Consider the following 19,852-nt stretch of genomic DNA (forward strand, 5'->3'; position numbering starts at 1 on the left):
TGGGAAACTCACATCGATCTGACGGGAAATGCAACAAAAAGAAGTGTTTTCTCACTTTGTGATTTCAACGTTGGTTTTTACACCTTTTATCTCGGCTTCCTGGCGCTGAAGCGACATGTCGGTAAACACAATGGAACCACTTTTAGGAACTGTGATATTTAATATAGTCATGCAAATATATATATATATATATATATATATATATATATATATATATATATAAATACATATACAAGCGGTAATTGAGTTTCAGAGCCTGCAGAGTTTGATACGATTTGTGACAAAAAATCTGATTCATTGTTCTTCGAAGACTCACATTCACACATTTAGTTTTTTATGAAATGGGTAAAAAAGGTGGAATAATGGATTAAAAGCGTGTTTCTATCGTTCCATTAAGGACCGTCAGATCTCCCAGAAGCCCCGAGGAACTCGCTGACTCTGGATCTGCTCACTCGGCTGGACCTGCATTGACTTTTCCAGCAGGAACTGACTCCAGGTTACAGTTTCCCCTTCGGCCCCGCGGCGGCGCATCGATCTGTGTGAGGCACGCGGCACGTGATCAATCACACACACACACACACACACACACACACACACGTACGGCATGTGATCAATCACTCCGCCTCCTGTCCGTCATATCAGGAGGTCGACTCTCCGATAACGGGTTTTTAATCAGAGGCTGAAATTGATCCCAGAAAAATCTGCACATGAAAAAAATAAGAAAAGCACATGAAATGTAGCGGAGTTAAAAAGTATTGGTGCAGTATTTTCCATCATACTTGAGTAAAGTACTTCAAACTGTACGTAATAAATGTACTAGTCGTAAAAGTGTTCACCTCTGGACTTCAGGATCACAAAACCAACACAAAGTCAGAGTTTGACCCCAATTGTCAGTGAGTACATCGTGTGTGTGTGTGTGTGTGTGTGTGTGTGTGTGTGTGTTCGTCTCTCTTTTCTCGTCTTCGCTGCGTCAGGGTAATCTCAGCCCTCGAGTCTCGGACTGGAACAAACTGCTGTTTTTTCTCCATATGTCACAGTTCAGATCTCAAACCGTCGTCTGAGTTCAAGTTTCTGTCGCTTTAGTTTTTCCTTCTGGTTGAACTCGTGCTGCAGTTGTTCATGAAGGAGATGTTATTGTTGTTTTCTGGTGTTAAAGTGACAGAACTCCTCTGATCCGTGATTACAGATAAGTTCTGAGTTTACTATTAATTATTGATTCATTCATGTTTTTGAAAAAACGTCAGAATTTTCTCAAAAAAAGTTTGAATTTTTAGAGAGAAAAAATTGAATTTGAGAAAAAAAATTGAATAATTTTTTTTTTTTTTCCAGAAAAAAGTCAATTTTTTTAGGGAAAAATTCAGAATTTTTTAAGATTTTTTTAATTTTCTGAGAAAAAAATCTGATTTTTTTTTAGAAGAAAAGTTGTATTATTTTTTTTAAAAAGTCTGAACGTTTTGAGAAACATTTGAAATGTTTTGATGAAAAAAAAGTCTGAATGTTCTGAGAAAAAGTTTGAATATCTTTGAAAAACTGCACACTTACCAGTCAATTCATACTTAACACTAATAACAGCACATATATATATATATATATATATATATATATATATATATATATATATATATATATATATATATAAAATATACACAATGTACTGTGCAGGATGAGTTGTTTTTGCTTTACTTTGTGATACTACTTGTGTAGTTTGAGTTTTTATTGTATTGTATTTTACTTACTATATATATATATATATATATATATATATATATATATATATATATGCACTTCATCTGTTCTGCTCTCGACGAGTCGTCTCATTTCCTGTTTCTCATTCTGTCACCAACTGCTGCAGAGTTTAGTAATGCATCACCTCTGCACCGTGGGCATGCAAAGGTGTGTGTGTGTGTGTGTGTGTGTGTGTGTGTGTGTGTGTGTGTGTGTTATTCTACCACTCGGTGGTCGGCTTATAGTAATCCATGTGCTGGTATGCAATATGAATGTGCAGAGAAGACGGGGGGTCAAAAGATGGAGGTGTGTGTGTGTGTGTGTGTGTGTGTGTGTGTGTGTGTTCTCTGGATCGGTGCAGCAGCTGGTTGGCTGCTGGGCTGGTTTCCATGGCAACTTGTGTAAAATATAAAGAGCGCGTCGTCCGTATTGATGCTCGTGTACAAAAGAACGAGTTGCAGTTAATCGGCCTCACGCTTCTTCTTCTTTGTCTCTTATTCGTGTTTCTCGTCACACAAAAAAATAATAAACCAGCTGACGCGGCAGATATTAAAATATGAGCTTTTTATTGGCTGGAAAACCTGAAGGAGAGAGATGGAGGAAAAGATGGAGGGATAGATGGAGGGATCTATTTGCAACTTGAAGAAAACTGCAGACTTATTCGGGTCCAAAGTTGGAAGGATTTAAGAAAACATTTCTATTAATAAATAACAAGATGGAAGGAAAATGGATCCATGGAAAACGTGTCAGGAAACATGGTGAACTGGTTTCTGGGAAGTCGTCGGTTCTTCCTGATCTGACGTGAAGCCGCGACGAAAACAAGAAAAACTTATTTATGATATTTATTCAAATTGATTTAAAGCCCAAAAGAAGTTTCCTCTTTTAGCTCGACAATAATGTGAACTTCTGTTCAGTATAAACTCCCATGATGCACTGCTGCGTCCACTGAGGAGGAGAGGACAGAACAGAGGGATGAGACGTCAGAGGAGGACAAGAAATACAGAACAAGAAATATAAAATATAGAAGCAGAGGACATAAAACACACAGACAGGACTCTTCTTCTCCTCCTCCTTCCTCTTCTTCCTCTTTTTCTTATTCTCCTTCTCCTCGTTCTTCTTCTTGTTCAATTTCTTCCGCTCCTCTTCCTTCTCCTCCATCTCCTCCTCTTCCTCCTCCATCTTCTCCTCCTCTTCCTCCTTCTCTTAACTGTAACTGTCATCACGACAAATTATTTATTTGCAGAAGTGAAACAACAACACTCAAAAAACCCTCAAAGTGTTCAACACGTCACACACACGCACACACACACACACACACACACACACACACACACACACACACACACACACACACACTGCTGCCCTGAACCCCCAATAAAAGATGTAAATGCAGCTCCATTACTTGTGATGGATGTGAGGACTTCAGGAGTCGGTGATCTGCTGCTCTGAAGAGCGCCGAATCTCTGGCTCCTGATTGGCTGCCGAGCAGGATGAGCGGAGGGATGGAGAGATGGAGGGATGGAGAGATGGAGGGATGGAGAGATGCGTGGATGAGCCTTTATTGGGGCCCGACATGCCGGTCTGGACCGGCGGCGAGTCGCTTCATAAACATAAATTAAATAAATGTTCCTCTGATACTGAGCGATATTTCTCTCTGGAGCGTTTTAATAGACGACGTTATTATTTTCCCTCAGGCATCACTTTCCTCAGATTCCTCCTCAAAGTGTTCCTGCTGCAGACAGCGAGGCGATAACGTGAACACTGGCGCCTCCTGCTGGAGAAATATCAAATATTGCATCTAAACTGTTGAAAATCTGTCATTAAAATACTTTTTTATTAATTAGATTCTTACTACTTTGTTAAAAAAAATCTTATTTTTCTTGTTCTAAGATGCAAAAACTCGTTTAATTGTTTCCTATAATTAAAAATAAGTTTTAAAGAGCAGAAGCCTATTTAAAAATATTTGAATCTGTTTTCTGGAAGAAGAAAGATAAAAGTCACATTTCTCCTAAAAGTTTGTTTCAGAATAAAAAGAAGAGTTCAAGTTTCCACTGAAGAACTTTAAATGTCACAGAAACCAAAAGTATCCTATGAATCAGCAGAAGAAATCAATTTATCACCGACAGTTTAGTTTAGAAACAAATTGTTGTCTTGTGGGAATTACTAAAATTATATATATATATATATATATATATATATATATATATATATATATATATATATATATATATATATATATATATATATGCATTAAACAGGTCCCTGAACGCGTCATCACGCACCTCCTCTGTGTTTCAGGAACAAGTTTCACTTCGCACGTTTGTGGGTAGATTAATGCTGCCTTCACGGTCCCCTCGGACATTACAAAAGCCGAATCATATTTGCTACTGAATACAAAACAAACATTAAAACTAAAGTTCGGATGCAGATCTTTTAGAAGACAACATGTCATGGAGCTGCAGCAGAGGCAGGCACTGAGTTTACAGGCCTGCTGGTCCCTGAATGCATCTTCTTCTCACTGTATTAGAAACACAACGCAAAGCTCTGCGCCTCCTTGAATGTGTCTTCAGCAGCTCGGCTGCTCCCCCGCCTTCCTTTTCCTATGTGTCTTCATTCAACGCCATTAAAACGATGTATTGCAGGTAAAACACAAGACTCCGACTGCCCCTGAACGCCCCACGCATGATATTCTGGTGAAAGGCTCCGCGTCGCGTCTGTCTGCAGCGTGTTGGGATGGAGAGCAGAGCTGTGGACGCGTCTGGTCCTCTGCAGGTCAGTGCGTCTGTTTACTGCAGAGAGGGAACTCTTTATAACGATAAGATATGTTTTTAATACTGAATAATGACGTAAAACACACAACGAGTCTTTACTTTCAGCCCTGAGAGGACACGTTGTGTTATTTTAGTGCTCTACTTTGTGTTATCTTGATTATGTTCTGCAGCATCGTGAGAGATGACTTGTGTACTTGATGTATTTAAGTACCACAACGTAAAGAAACATATATGTATACTCCATTACATAGTACTGCAGGTATTATCAGCTACATGTACTTCAAATATTTAAAAGGAAAAGTTTTGTGCAACAGAGTGAGTCCTAAACTCTGCATAGTAACCACAGTAGTGGAGTAAAGTACAGTTAAATGCAGTAAAATACAGTTAAATGCAGTAAAACACAGTTACATGCAGTAAAACACAGTTGCATGCAGTAAAATACAGTTACATGCAGTAAAATGTAGTAAAATACAGTACAATGCAGTACTATACAGTGATGCACAAGTACAGGTATTTTCAATTCATATCATTTTGTGAAGTATACACCCAAACTGTATAAAAGTGTAGTACTTGAGTACTTCTTTAGTTACATTACAGTATTGCAAATAATGTGAGCAGCATTTTATTGTGAAAACTGAAAGGAAACTTCTTTATAGACCTTCTGCACGTTAAAGCAATGAGAATGCATTACATTGTAAATATGGAATACAGTGTGTGTGAGTGTGTGTGTGTGTGTGTGTGTGTGTGTGTGTGTGTGTGTGTGTGTGTGTGTGTGTGTGTGTGTGTGTGTGTGCGCACCTCATAGCTCTCGTTGCATGGCCTCTTTTCACTGAAACGCGCCCTAAATTCAACCCAATCTAAAGATAATTAATGGAGGTGCAGCCGAGTCCTCTGTGAGCTATCTCTGAACCAGAGACGCCTTCAGGGACAGTCGGGACGGCTGAGCTCCTGTCACAGCGTGGCAGCTTCAGTCAAAAGGCTTCAGTCAAAAGGCTCGTCAGTCACAGGCATGGACCTCCTGTCAACAACAAACACCACCCACCTTCCTCCTCTCTCTCACACACACACACACGCGCACACACACACACACACACACACACACACACACACACACACACACACACAGTGCTTTGATGAGGGGTCAGGTCTCTTTGACTCGGTCCTCCCTCCTGAAAGCGTTAGATGAAAGGTCTCCTGGGCGCTTAACCTTCCTCCTCTTGCATCTCCACCGGTGTGTTTGAGGGTGAGGGTGAGGGTGGCCTTTCAGCGAGCACCCATGGGTGCTGCACTTTGAAAGCGACACAAGAAGAGGGCGCGTGCCGCGATGAAAGCTCCCGAGGACCGGCTGGCATTTTTAAACGGGTTGAAACAGGTTTTATATACATGTAAAAGCTCATTAGACCCAAAGCAGCTGGTTTTAACAATGACCTCTGTGTTTAACAATGACCTCTGGTGACCTTTGTGTGTTGGCACCGTCTAAATCCTCTTACACTCAAAGTACGGCTACTTCACGTGGAAGAAAGAGGGACGGTGTAATCCTAATAGTCAGAAAAGTGGTAAATATGAATGAAATAAGAGTAAAGTAAGTTCACATACGTATTTTAGCATACATATTTTAACATACATATTTTAGCATACGTATTTGAGCATACATATTTTAACATACGTCCATGAAAGATAGCTCCTCCCACCACCGTGACACTCTTGTGTTGTGTGGCGTTCTGCTAGAAAACAATATGCAAGAAATATATAAATATAGGATGAAAGTGAAAAAGCAGAAAGAGGATAATCCATGGAAACAAAAATAATCCATGAAACATATTTAGTAAGCTCTTTTCTTAGAATCCTTCAGTTCTGCAGCCGGAAAAACACAAAGTTTAGAACTTTAATGAGCTTAACTTTATGAATATCTATACGTCACTCAGCTCTACTGATATTAATTTAGTTAGATCGCGGTTTGCTGAACGTTTAATAATGTTCCATAATGTTTCGTCATTTAATTCAATAAATCTGAAAGTTCAATCTGTGGCCGGCGGTCGATTTAAAATGACTTTAAACGCTAAAAACACCGATAAATATGAATAAATGAAAGTGATTCCTGTTGTTTGACGCTGATAAAAGTTTGTTTGCGTAACATTGTTAAAGACACAGCGGTGAGGTCGGCATGTGAAGATAAAACACACAAAACTCTGATGAAATGGTGACTTTAAATCCATAAACATGAGATATGAAGTGAGCTGCAGCTCCTGAAGCGTCAACGAGAACAAACAGAGACACAGGAAGTGCGGTTTCAGCGTCGCACTCTGACGGCGGAAGACAACGAGTTCAAACCGTCCAGGACGCTGCACTGTGTGTGTGTGTGTGTGTGTGTGTGTGTGTGTGTGTGTGTGTGTGTGTTTCACACAGCATGAGTACAACTCTTCATGAGTATTTGGGTGGAAATCAAAGAGACGAAGCAGCTCATAAAACAAACAGAAAGAGAAACAAATGTTTAGATTTACATGTTTTTTGTACTTTCTATATTCATATCTTTGCCGTTCTGTATTAATAATTCATAAAAATCAACAACTATTGTGTTTATATACACACTTCAATCACTTTAAGTACTTCAACTGGTGCAATAAAACACATTTTATATTTGTAATCCTGCAGTTAAGTAACTCAATGTGTGATAAAGTTAGAAACTGTTTGCTAATCAATGTTGTGCTTTTTTGTTGCATGTTTTTTGGTGTCGTAAACTAAATGTATTTGATTTCCTGTTTTATTGTACGGTGCTTTTATTTTGAAGGCGAAATATATGGTAAAACCGGAAGTCGGAGTGCGCCGTTTTAACGGCTAAAATTAAGTTTTTAACGGTCAATTCTTAATGTTTAAAAAACGGTTTATTTCTCCCCTGAAGAGGAAGAAGCTCCTATGATGGTTTTTAGTCGTGAAGTTAGTTTTTGTGAGAAATAAAACACATTTAAAAATCATCAGTTAAAGTCCAAGAGGAGGAGCTACAGCTTATATTAATATGAAGCTACTTTAATGTGTCCTCTGTGTGATTTAATTGAATACTTTACTATTCTCCTGCCAAAAGGTAGTATAATTAAATTAGTATCTACAGTATCTGAAGTATTGAATTATGACCTTAAAAAGCCTAAATTGGAGCTCCCCTTGCGTTCGTGGCCCTTAACACTTCCAGCAGTCATTACGCTTTTTAAACATTCACATCTTCGCAAAAAAAATGGCGCAAATCCGCCAAACCCCGTAGTCTCCGCCCCCGTGTGCTGCTAGCCGACAGCCGGTGGAGTCTGTGCCAAAAAAACAAACACTTTTAACTTTAAAATCAGTGACTAATCCACCGACGGGACTCGAACACGCGGCTCACATGACCCCCGCGCCGGCTGACTCAGGGTCAGCGGGGTTCGCGGGGGAGGAAGAAGGCGACGGCTCTGACGGTCGCCCGCGGCGAGTACTGCGGACTCAGGCGCATGCGGTCGCATATTCCTGAACTGCGTTTAGTGTTTCAGCTCTATTAATAGTCACCTCCTCACACACACACACACACACACACACACACACACACACACACACACACACAGAGGCCTCAAATGTCACATCGATCGTCACCATGTGGAAGACTTTGCCGTCCAAACTGCGGCAGCAGAGGCGACCGAGCGGCTCCTGTGTGGAGAGATTCATTAGAGGTTTTTATCTTTTGTTTTCACAAAGGTTTTGAAGGACAGCGGCTGTTTTTTACGAGCCCTGGAGGTATTTGGGTGGTGTTATTTCCGCTGCGTTCGGGTTCAAAGGGGCTGCTTTTGGGGTTTCTACATTCGACCAAAAGCTCCTCACACATTTCACTCAGTGATTTGATTTGTTTTGCTTCCATTTTGTTGCTGATTCGGTGTAAAAGCGCCGCAGTGGACTTTGGAAACGGTGTCTCGGAGGATGAAAAACATCTCGTTCTTTCTCTTATTGTCTTTATCTCTTCCTCTCACAGGTTGTTTAAATCATCACGGCTGGAAAACAGCAAAAGAAAAAACCTCTCTCTGGATTTTTTCTGGCTTTCTTGGTGGGGGGAGTTGAGGATATTCGAGGGTCTGGACGTGAAAACCTGCGGCTATGTCTCCGTTCCTGCGGATCGGGTTCTCCAACTTCGAGATGGACCCCAGTCTGGCCTACCACGAGGAGGTGCTGAACCCGTACTGCGCCGTCTACATGAAGGAGGCCGTCGACACAGGTGGGTCGAACCCCGTGGGACACCTTCATCTCTTTAACATCTTCCCATAGCTGAAGATATTCACATTAAAATGGGATGAAACGTGGAGAGGAGGTTTTTGTTGTTGTTTAAAACGATAAAAAATCAATTATCAGAAATCTTTGCAAGCGAATTCACAGTTTTAAGAGTTGCTGATGTGTTGATAATTGATTACAAACATGCTCGTAGTTGATTGGTCGATACGGGAGCTCCCGATTGGAGGGTTTAACAATCAGCCAATCGACGCCGGGGGGCGGGACTAAGTTGTTTGTGGAGCGGCTATGCATGAGCGTCGACTTAAAACGTCGTTAGGGTTCAGGACTCGTGGGTTTCTAGCAACACACACACATACACACACACACACACACACACACACACACACACACACACACAGCTGAAGTGCACTTAATTGTCTTGTTTCCATTCACATGCTCCATCGGAAAAAGCTGAACGGAAGCAACTAAACTATAAAACGTCCTCAATTGCGCCAAAATTGTCATCGCTAAAAACCCGTTGATGGAAACGCAGCTAACTTTATATCACGTTTATCTGTTCACATGTACATGTATATAACACACGTACATGTACTTCATACTTGCCTTTAAAAGACTCACAACTCAAAGTGTTTCCACATTAATTCCCTGCAGCTCATGAGGCTTAAAGTGAGCGCCGTATGTTCACCGGCTCTTTCTCGGAAATATTATTAATTCCTCTGCCGCTCGTGTTCAGCAGAGTGACGACAGCGGGCGTTAGGAATTTATATAGAAATGTATAAGTTGTGTATTCAGACTGTGAAGGTGCCAAATGGAGGAAAAAAAGTGTGATAATCGGCTATTTTCACTTCCAGTTTAAAACAATTTATTAAACTGTCTCTCACACAGTTGCAGTAACAGTTTATAATTATATTTATTGTATGAATAATACACTGTAACACAATATATATGGACATGTTGAAGAACAGATGATGGTAGCAAAGTAAATTACACACATTTAAAACATATGTATAGTTCATTTTTCTTTTTTAAGCTATTTATTTGTTGTCGATTCTCAGCTTTGGGGAACGTCCTGGCGTGACAGCGATATCTTCTCTCTGCATCCGGTGAATAATATTACTGCGTCACTGAGCGGAAAGAGGAGGCTCTTTCTTTCCTCTCAGAAACCACAAGGCGGTCCCGTACGCAGAGAGAAGCCGGGGGCTCGATACCCCTCAGTTTCCTCTCACGTCGCCTTTTGTTCACGCTGGAGATGAACTTTACTCAGAGAGGCTCTGGTGATGCGTTCAATGACAAACACGTCACTGTACGTCACATTAAATGAACTTTATCGGTTAATTATAGGTAATAATTCTCAAAAATACTGTTACAAGTTAAATTCCTGCATTTATGTGGATTTATTTCTATAAAAAAGCTTCAGGAAGGGAATCGTTCTTGTATTTTATCTTCAAGACGAGGCTGGATATTTTAGAAATGTGTAATTTTGTGAATGAAATGTTCGACCACAGCATGTCTTATGATAGTATTTCAGTAGAAGACACACATGTAATGAGGAGGATTTGACTTTGCGCGCTTTATTTTGTTATCGCCGTTTCTAGCGAGCTGCGGCGGCCATTTTTGTGGCTCACAATCTGGCTGCAAGTTTATTTTATAGACGTCAGAAACGTCCCAAATCACAACAGACAGTCACTTCTAACGGTCCTAATTGCTGATTACTCTGATTATTATGTCTGCACGTTGTTTTTTAGGATAAAAAAATACTAATACTGCCTTTAAAAAAGTACTTTATTATGCAGACCGGCCCATTTCAGATGCATTACATACAATAATAACTGCTGGTGATGTAGAAACATTTAGCTATTGAACTACTTTACGTCGCGCTGGCGGCTCAAACTATAATAATTTTTCATCATTTATGAGTTGATTCATATTTTTACTAGTAATCTAAACATTTTGCCTGCAAGTGAGTGTATGAAGTATAAAGTAAAGTACAAGTACCTCAAAATGTCACTTTTCCACTCTGTTTGGCTCGTTTGCTCAGCGGCGCTGATGATGAATAAAATAAAACTCTTATCTCCCATCATGCACTCTGGCTCCCTGCAGCTGATTTCATCTTCAAATAAAAGAGATGGAAAGCTTCAATAAAACAGCTTTTCTTTTGAAGTCCTCCACAAAGTCCCTTTAATCTTTTTTTTAGGCTGAGCATGAAGTCGAGGACAGAAGTGCGTTAAAGGATCACGATGCTTTTTGTTTTTAAAAACATAAAGTAAGAAAAGCTTCGACTCGGATAACTTCTCTCTCTCTGAATATTTAGTGGAGGATTTAGTGGCATCACTGAATCCCTCTCCTCTCACACCAGATGTTTCTCAGAACTACGGTGGCCTGCAAGTAACCTAACAAAAGGCAAAAGGTCAAAGTCTCATTGAGAGAGAGAGAGAGAGAGAGAGGGAGAGAGAGAGAGGGAGAGAGAGAGAGAGAGAGAGAGAGAGAGAGAGAGAGAGAGAGAGAGAGAGAGAGAGAGAGAGAGATGTTCAACTCCTTCAGAGAGGAAGAGAGAGGAGCCTTTCCACAGAATCTCTCTCTCTCTCTCTCTCTCTCTCTCTCTCTCTCTCTCTCTCTCTCTCTCTCTCTCTCTCTCTCTCTCTCTCTCTCTCTCTCTTATACATACACACTTACATGCACACACACACATTAGTGAGTCTGCTCTCTCTCTCTCGTAACACAAACACACACATCAGTCATATCTCTCTCTCATACAGACACACCTGCACAAACACACACACATTTACATGCACACATCAGTGAGTCCGCTCTCACACACAGACACACACACAGACACACACACACACCTCTGCATAGTAAACTTTTGAAAGTGTCTCAGGAGGAAGACGTGTTGCTCAGATGAAGCTTCATGTTCATGAATATAGAGAACGATCCCTTTGAGAGCAGAAGATGAATCAATAAATAAATAAATAAATAAAGCTTAGTGGGCTTTATGGAGGCAGCAGGACGCCATGTGGCGGTTATGCAAGTGGACGTTGGTGCGGAGGAAAATCCGCAGATGTCATTTCTGAAGGACAGGAAGTGTTTTTCTGGTCATGTGATGCGACAGAAAACTCTGCTGCACTCGTTGGGGACTATTTGCAGCGGCGGATGGATACACAAGAACGATGCCTTTTCCCTCCGTATGCGACGTCAAAGAAGAACCGTTTTAGGGAAATTAATTCCCATATTTCCCATGTTTTTATTCCAGAAAAGGGCCAAGTGCACAAGCAGAAGAAGCCCACCATGTACCCGCCCTGGAGCACCACGTTCGACGCCCACGTGCACCCGGGCCGCGTCATGCACGTGATGGTGAAGGACCGGACCGCCGAGCTGAAGTCGGAGGCCACGGTGGCTCTGGACGCGCTCGCCACGCGGTGCAAGAAGGACAACGGCAAGATGGAGATCTGGGTGAGCAGTCTGGTTGTATAGAAGTCTATGCTTCATGTGTTAAAGCTGCATTCTCTCTCCTGACCACCAGGGGGCGACTCCTCTGGTTGTATAGAAGTCTATGCTTCATGTGTTAAAGCTGCATTCTCTCTCCTGACCACCAGGGGGCGACTCCTCTGGTTGTATAGAAGTCCGTGCTTCATGTGTTAAAGCTGCATTCTCTCTCCTGACCACCAGGGGGCGACTCCTCTGGTTGTATAGAAGTCTATGCTTCTATACAACCAAAAGAATGCCGCTTTTTGTTTCAGTTTCTCATTTTTTTCTTCTTCTTCTTCCTTTCTGTTCCAGCTGGAGCTGAAGCCACAGGGACGGCTGCTGATGGAAGCCAGATACTATCTGGAGAAAAGCGGTCAGTGTCACTTCTCGTGCACTAAACAAAAGTCTTAAATTCACAATTTAACGTTAATCATGTAAAATATTTACTGCTTGTGGACTCAACGTTGTAAAGAGTCTGCAACACATTCACTGTCTACTTTCCCCTGAAGCACATTTTATTCCTTCAATGCTCTCATGTGACAGTTCAGAGGGAATGTTGTTGTGTTTTTGTGTAGATAAAAAGTGAACGTGCTCGTGAAACACGCAGCGTAACGCGGCCGCTCTGTGCTCCACTCGCCCTCAGCGTGTTTTAATGGACCTTAATCCTCCTCGGCTCATTACATTTCACTATAAATGAGAGCTTAGGAGTCTCTGCAGGTCCAGAGAAGTTCCCTCCGAACTATAAAAAGGAAGAAGCCGTCTCATGTTTCTATTTATAGACGCAGCAAATAGGAAATCGTTGCTCAGACCAACAGGTGACAACTTCCCCCAGAACTGCATTCACACGAGAAAGTGTGTATTATTATTATTTATGTTAATACACCCACTGCGTTGTGAGTCAGCAGCGTACACACTGCTTTATGAATAGAGATTACGCTTTTTTGTTGGTTTTTAAAGGTCTAATTTGGGGAAATGTTCTTATTGGCTTTCTATTCAAGAGCGAGAGGAGAAGATGTGTGTGTTACATACTTATTTAATACACTAATATGAATTAATGTAATATAAAAAGGCCCCCCGTTGAGGTCAGAATACATTATTAATATTAAATAACAATGCAAATGCCACATTAAGGGCACTTAAACGTCATTTTAACGCCAATAAAGTCAAATATAATTTCATGACAATATGACATTTCTCTTTATCACAAAACGAGACTTAAAACTCTTTTTTATCAGGTCACAAGGTGCAAATTAAGGAAAAAAACAAATTAAAAAACCATGTTGAACATGAAATTAAACTTAAAAATCAGGGCTGAAATAATATATAATGTACATGTACAAGCTTTAAACACAACTCAAACAACAAATAGGATTAGCGGTGAGGCCTTAAAGGGCCACACACACATTAAGTGGTTCGGTCCACAGAAAGGTAAAACTGTAACTCAGCAGCTCTTTTGTCTCTCTGCTCGTCTGTTCCAGACGCCGCCGGTCAGATGGACGCAGACCGGGAGTGCGAGCCCGACCGGGAGCGAGGTCTGTTCGCGCTGCATCCGCGGCGCGGCGCCATCAAACAGGCCAAAGTCCACGTGGTCAAGTGTCACGAGTTCAGCGCCACGTTCTTCCCCCAGCCGACCTTCTGCTCCGTCTGCAAAGAGTTCGTCTGGTGCGCAAAAAACTCCAAAATCCCATAAAACGCCAAACATCGCTTTTTTTCTTCCTCTCACACGTTGATCATTTGAACCTGTTTCCATCCACAGGGGCCTGAACAAGCAGGGGTACCAGTGCAGACGTGAGTCACCGCTGATGATGTCATGCTGTTCATCATTATCTGTAGTGACTATTCAGATAAGTATAAGACTATAACGCCGTCGTCTTTGTGTCTCCCAGAATGCAACGCGGCGATCCACAAAAAGTGCATCGACAAAGTGATCGCTAAATGCACGGGCTCGGCCGTCAACAGCAAAGAGACGATGGTGTGTATCCGCTCTCTGGGTGTGTGTGTGCGTGAGGTGTGTGTGTGTGTGTGTGTGTGTGTGCGAGGTGTGTAAACTGGCGGTTGGCAAACGCTCACTAATGAGGTCGAGGAAGCTGCTGCTCGTGTTGCTTCCTCTTCCTCCTCAGAGTCGCACGACAGCCAACGGGAGCGCAAAGTCTGCAGAAGGGGAAACCTGCCCCCTGCTGTCTGGAGGCAGGAAGTGTTTCGGCAGATATAGTTGTGTGTCGTGACGTCTGTGTGTGTGTGTGTGTGTGCTGCAGATCCACAAGGAGCGCTTCAAGATCGACATGCCGCACCGGTTCAAAGTCCACAACTACAAAAGTCCCACGTTCTGCGAGCACTGCGGGACGCTGCTGTGGGGGCTCGCCAAGCAGGGGCTCAAATGTGAGGGTGAGGGGGCGGAGCTTCTTGACTTCTGTGTTGTGATGTAAACCTGCGTTCTCTGAAGGATGTTTTTTAATGACGTGACGACGCTGCGTCTCCCGCGCAGAGTGCAGCATGAACGTCCACCACAAGTGCCAGAAGAAAGTCGCCAACCTCTGCGGCGTCAACCAGAAGCTGATGGCTGAAGCTCTGGCGACCATCGAGAGCCAGCAGCAGGTGACGCAGCGACGCCGCTTTAGCCTTCAATGTGTTCGATTCAGGATCGCTTGAGCTTTTATAACAAGTCATTTTTTTAGCTTTTCTAAAAAAAAAATGTATAGCTTTTCTAAAAAAAAAATTTTTTTTAGCTTTTCTACCAAATGTTTTAAAAAAAAATTTAGGTTTTCGAAAAAAAATTTTTTTTTAGCTTTTCGAAAAAAAAATTATTTTTTTTTAGCTTTTCGAAAAAAATAAAACTTTTAGCTTTTTTTACCCAATTTTTTTTTTTTATTTAGCTTTTCTAACAAAAATTTTTTTTAGCTTTTCTAAAAAAAAAATCTTTTTTTTAGGTTTTCTACCCAATTTTTTTTTTTTTTATTAGCTTTTCTAAAAAAAAATTTTGTTAAAATTTCTTTTAGCTTTTCTAACAAGATTTTTTTTTTTTTAGGTCTTCTAAAAAATTTTTTTTTTTTGCTTTTATACCCAATATTTTTAATTTTTTTTTAGCAAAATGAATATTTCTAGAGCCAAAAAGTCAATATGACAATAAGTTCTGTTTTTGGAAAATCGAATGGTTAATACACCCGTAACAAATTCAGATTATCTCCTCAACCACGAGGCCTATTTCAATATTTTCAAAATGTATAATATACAGAAAACCCTTGTGAACATAGATAATAAGTTCATATATGTGTTACTGGTATATTGGTTTATGATAGTGCACAGAAAAGGAAAGGACATATATATATATTTTGTAAAAAAAACTAATTAAAAGTTATATTTTCTTACCATAACTACATTCCCTATGTTTGAATTTCATATATAACATATTGTGTTATATATGAAATGTGTTCAGAGTCTCTGTGTGAAGTTGGCTTTGATTGAGTGAATTTAAACCTCCGTCCTTCCTGTTCGCCTTCAGGCCAGAAGCACCAAAGAACCCGACAGTGACATCACCGGGCGGGACGGTCCGGTCGGCGTCGGCCAGCCGGGTGTCGTCCGCGCTCCGTCCGGGTTAGCGCTGGCTGCGTCGGCCGCCGCTTCGCCTGCTAACAAAGGTGCGCACGCCGCTCACGCTCCCACCCGGCCTGTCGCTACCTCTCGATAGCTGCATGTCAATGTAAATGTGCTCATTTGCCTCCACGTCCCTGCAGATGTGCAGGGCGTTTCATGGGACGGGCCGGCCGGCGGCAGGTCGATTGGCGAGCCAGCGCCGGACGAGGAGCCGCTGTACGCCGTCCCCAAGAAGGATCACCCGCCCAAATTCACCGTGGACGACTTCGTGCTGCACAAGATGCTCGGGAAAGGAAGCTTCGGCAAGGTACGGGAGCGTCTGAGGACGAGGAACACAAGTGTGAGGTTCTTCACTTGAGTAATAAAACAAAAATAAACCGCTCCTCCCTCTCGCCGTGTTCTCCAGGTGTTTTTAGCCGAGCTGAAGCGAAGCGGCCATTTCTACGCGGTGAAGGCCCTGAAGAAGGACGTGGTGCTGATGGACGACGACGTGGAGTGCACCATGGTGGAGCGCAGGGTTCTGTCGTTAGCCGGGGAGAACCCGTTCCTCACGCACCTCCACTGCACCTTCCAGACCAAAGTAACGCCTTCACTCACATCCAGATCATGCACCGCACGATGTACATCCTCATCCCGGGACTCTGCTGTCCTGTTTTCAACTCTTTCACGTCATGTTTTGCACGTTTTCTTTGTGTATCACATTTTGACCTGTTAGCGGCCGCTAAGGCGTGAGCTAACGTAACTACACTGAACCCCTCTCTGCCTCCAGGAGAACCTGTTCTTCGTGATGGAGTATCTGAACGGAGGCGATCTCATGTTCCACATCCAGAACTGCCACAAGTTCGACTTGCACAGAGCCACGTACGTCCCAGCAAGCCTCATTCAGACAATCTTTTGGCATAAAATACATCATTTTTTTCCATTTTTTAAACAAAGGACACAGTTTTTTTGACTGAAGCTCCTTCCTAACAGGACAAGATTTTGTTTTATTGTGATTTTTGTTGCAGATTCTGATTCTTTAGGTCCTAATCTTTCCAAAAAGGTGTCTTATTGACGCTCCAGGAGGCTTTTTTTGGGGAATCTGGGTCATATCATGCTGGATGTTCATAGTTACCATCAAAATATCTTTTAAAAGTTTTTTGTTTTTTTTACAGATATACATTTTTTTCCCCAAGACTTTGTTGAACAAATACATACAAAACACACAAGTATTGGACTCAAACACAGGAAAAACACTCGCACTGTGAGAGTAAAGAACATCCACTGGGCCGAGTGTCATTTTATAACAACCAGCGTGTCATACGCATTAGTTTCAGAACCTCTTAATAAGATAATAAAGGTTTTATGTTGAGTAGATTTAAGCGACATTACTTGAATACGCTGATATTTGATATTATTTGATGCCACGACTCTTTTGGACTATATTTTCCTTCTTCCTGCAGCTTCTACGCGGCTGAAATCATCTGCGGGCTCCAGTTCCTGCACTCCAAAGGCATCATTTACAGGTAGAGTCTCTGTGCGGGCGCAGCAGCAAACAGAAATGCAGACGCTTCCTCTCGCTCACCTCCCCGCTGCTCCTCTGCAGGGACCTGAAGCTGGACAACGTGCTGCTGGACTCGGACGGACACATCAAGATCGCGGACTTCGGCATGTGCAAGGAGAACATGCCGGACGAGTCGCGGACCGCCACCTTCTGCGGGACGCCGGACTACATCGCCCCCGAGGTGACTGTGGATTAGATATAGCGGGATTATAGTGGGTTATTTAGTTCCAGTCGGCACTCGTCTCAAAAGCAACAACCAGGTCCAGATGTGTGTATTTATGTTGTGCGGTGTGTGTGTGGGTCAGATCCTGCTGGGTCAGCGGTACAACAGCTCGGTGGACTGGTGGTCGTTCGGCGTGCTGCTGTACGAGATGCTCATCGGTCAGTCTCCGTTCCACGGCCGCGACGAGGAGGAGCTGTTCCAGTCCATCCGGACCGACAACCCGGTCTACCCCCGCTGGCTCACCAAGGACGCCAGGGACATGCTGATCAAGGTATTAGTATTAATAATAATATTATTATTATGAAGGTTGCATGAAGCGCTGCGCTGGATGCTGTGTGGACAAACTTATGCCATGTACAACAAAAAGTGAGATTTATATGCTATTAACCATGAAGATCTTTTAATTATTAACTAATTTGTCTATTATAACAACTTCCCTCATCTGTGTGTGTTGTCTTTTACGCCTCTGTTTTTATTAGCTATAATATCTTTTATTTATTTTGTATTAGTCGGCACGCTTATAAACTTAAATAAATGTAATAATAATTATTATTAAATAATATAAACTTTAATTAATCGTCACGCGTTTAAACTTGAATTAATATAATAATAATAAATAATATACACTTTAATTAATTGGCACACTTATATAAACTTTAATTCATATAATAAATAAATAATATAAACTTTAATGAATCGACATGCTTATAAACTTTAATTAATATAACAATAATAATAATTAAATAATATTAACTTGAATTAGTTTATATTTTCATCCGCAGATGTAAAATAGCCTCTTGGCAAAACTATGAGATATTTACAGCATTGTTGACTAAAGTGTCCTGTAAGTGTAAAATACAACAATTTACAAGACAATTTAAATAAAAGTGGTAAAAAAAATAAAAGATTTAAAGGAAACTCTTCACTCAAAGGTACAAGTTGAGCTCTTGAAGCATCAAACATAAAGAACCACCTAAACACTTTAGTAGTGAAATGCAGTGCAGGAACACACACTAATGAATATTAAAATGTTATTCAAACTAAAATAAAAGCTTTCTTTGTGCAGTGTGTAACCTCTGTTGTGTGTTTGTGCTGCAGCTGTTTGTGAGGGAGCCCGAGGAGCGGCTGGGAGTGAAGGGAAACATCCGGCAGCACAACTTCTTCAGCAGCACCGACTGGAGCGCGCTGGAGCAGCGGAAGGTGGCGCCGCCCTTCAGGCCGACAATAGTAAGGACGCGCACCGCTGCAGACGTTTAAAATGAATTGGCATGTTTGAATTAAATCCGTGGCATTATCACATACGGAGGACATTAGGAGACATTAATTTGTATTAATTTGTAATGAAACATATCCTCCCTCCGTCCTGCAGACGTCGCCCAGTGACTGCAGCAACTTCGACAAAGAGTTCATCAACGAGAAGCCTCGGCTGTCGTGCGCCGACCGGACGCTCATCAACAGCGTCGACCAGACGATGTTCAGGAACTTCTCCTTCGTGAACCTGGGTGCGGCCCGCTGACCTGCGACCTCTGATCTCCGACCCGGACGGACCGCCGAATGAACTGGACCTGTATCCGTGAACATGAAGATAACCACTACGGGGTCTTGAGGCAACTGTGATGTCACTCGTCTTTATGTCTCATCTCAATGTTAAATATTCACACAAATATTCAGCAAAAAACGGGTTGAGACAAAAAATAAATACAACTAAAACAAATTAACAATATACTTTAAGTCCATTTTAAAGTATTCAACCCCTGAACTTGCCTTTGTGCTTATAGGGGTGAGTTCATTCATATAAAATGTATTTATTATATCTATTTATGTCGACATCCCGTTCGGCCGGCTGGTCGTAGATCCGTTAGCGGGTTTTTGTTTACGTGTTTTCTTCTCGTTGTACCTCAGGAGTCTTTCGATGCTGTGATCTAGATCAGGTCCTTTGTAGTTTTTATTGTCCTCTTTGTTGTGAATCATGTACAATAAAATAAATGTGTTTTTTTTATTTTAGACTGCTGTGTGTCAAACAACTAAAAGGTGTGTGTGTGTGGTATCACTCACCAGGTATACTGAGAGAATGGAGGTGGAGACAGGAAGTATTTCATATGTATATATATGTCTTATATAAAAAATAAAGCTATATATAGCGCTTAATTTTTTTTTAAGTGAACAACCACTAACTTAAGATGACAATTATGACATTATTTTTATAAAATGCGCAAGTCTGCCATCACAGCCGCATAAACGCTTCTAAAGGCTTTTATTTTGAAGGTCGCGAGCCGCAGCTGACAGCGGACTTTA

General features: G+C 41.7%; 1 protein-coding gene across 3 annotated transcripts; it reads left to right on the top strand.

The window, feature by feature from the left end:
- Positions 1-403: 403 nt before the first annotated feature.
- prkcq (protein kinase C, theta) lies at positions 404-19,639 on the top strand. 3 transcript variants are annotated; one of them, XM_068586157.1, is made up of 19 exons: positions 404-539; positions 4,368-4,497; positions 8,482-8,721; positions 11,986-12,185; positions 12,513-12,573; positions 13,679-13,862; positions 13,957-13,988; positions 14,087-14,172; positions 14,456-14,585; positions 14,686-14,795; positions 15,700-15,835; positions 15,932-16,098; positions 16,198-16,371; positions 16,561-16,652; positions 17,234-17,296; positions 17,377-17,515; positions 17,640-17,828; positions 18,656-18,784; positions 18,927-19,639. In XM_068586157.1, the coding sequence occupies exons 3-19, from the start codon at positions 8,604-8,606 to the stop codon at positions 19,071-19,073; spliced, it is 2,157 nt and encodes a 718-aa protein (XP_068442258.1). In that variant the 5' UTR covers positions 404-539; positions 4,368-4,497; positions 8,482-8,603; the 3' UTR covers positions 19,074-19,639. The 3 variants fall into 3 exon arrangements, with proteins under 3 accessions (XP_068442258.1, XP_068442259.1, XP_068442260.1); XM_068586158.1 differs by lacking the exons at positions 404-539; positions 4,368-4,497 and adding an exon at positions 8,106-8,185; XM_068586159.1 differs by lacking the exons at positions 404-539; positions 4,368-4,497 and adding an exon at positions 8,186-8,249.
- The last annotated feature ends 213 nt before the right edge of the window (positions 19,640-19,852 follow it).

Source organism: Clinocottus analis, unplaced genomic scaffold, assembly GCF_023055335.1.
Source record: "Clinocottus analis isolate CAN_PGR_092001 unplaced genomic scaffold, fCliAna1.0.p SCAF_20, whole genome shotgun sequence".
Lineage (NCBI taxonomy): Eukaryota > Metazoa > Chordata > Actinopteri > Perciformes > Cottidae > Clinocottus > Clinocottus analis.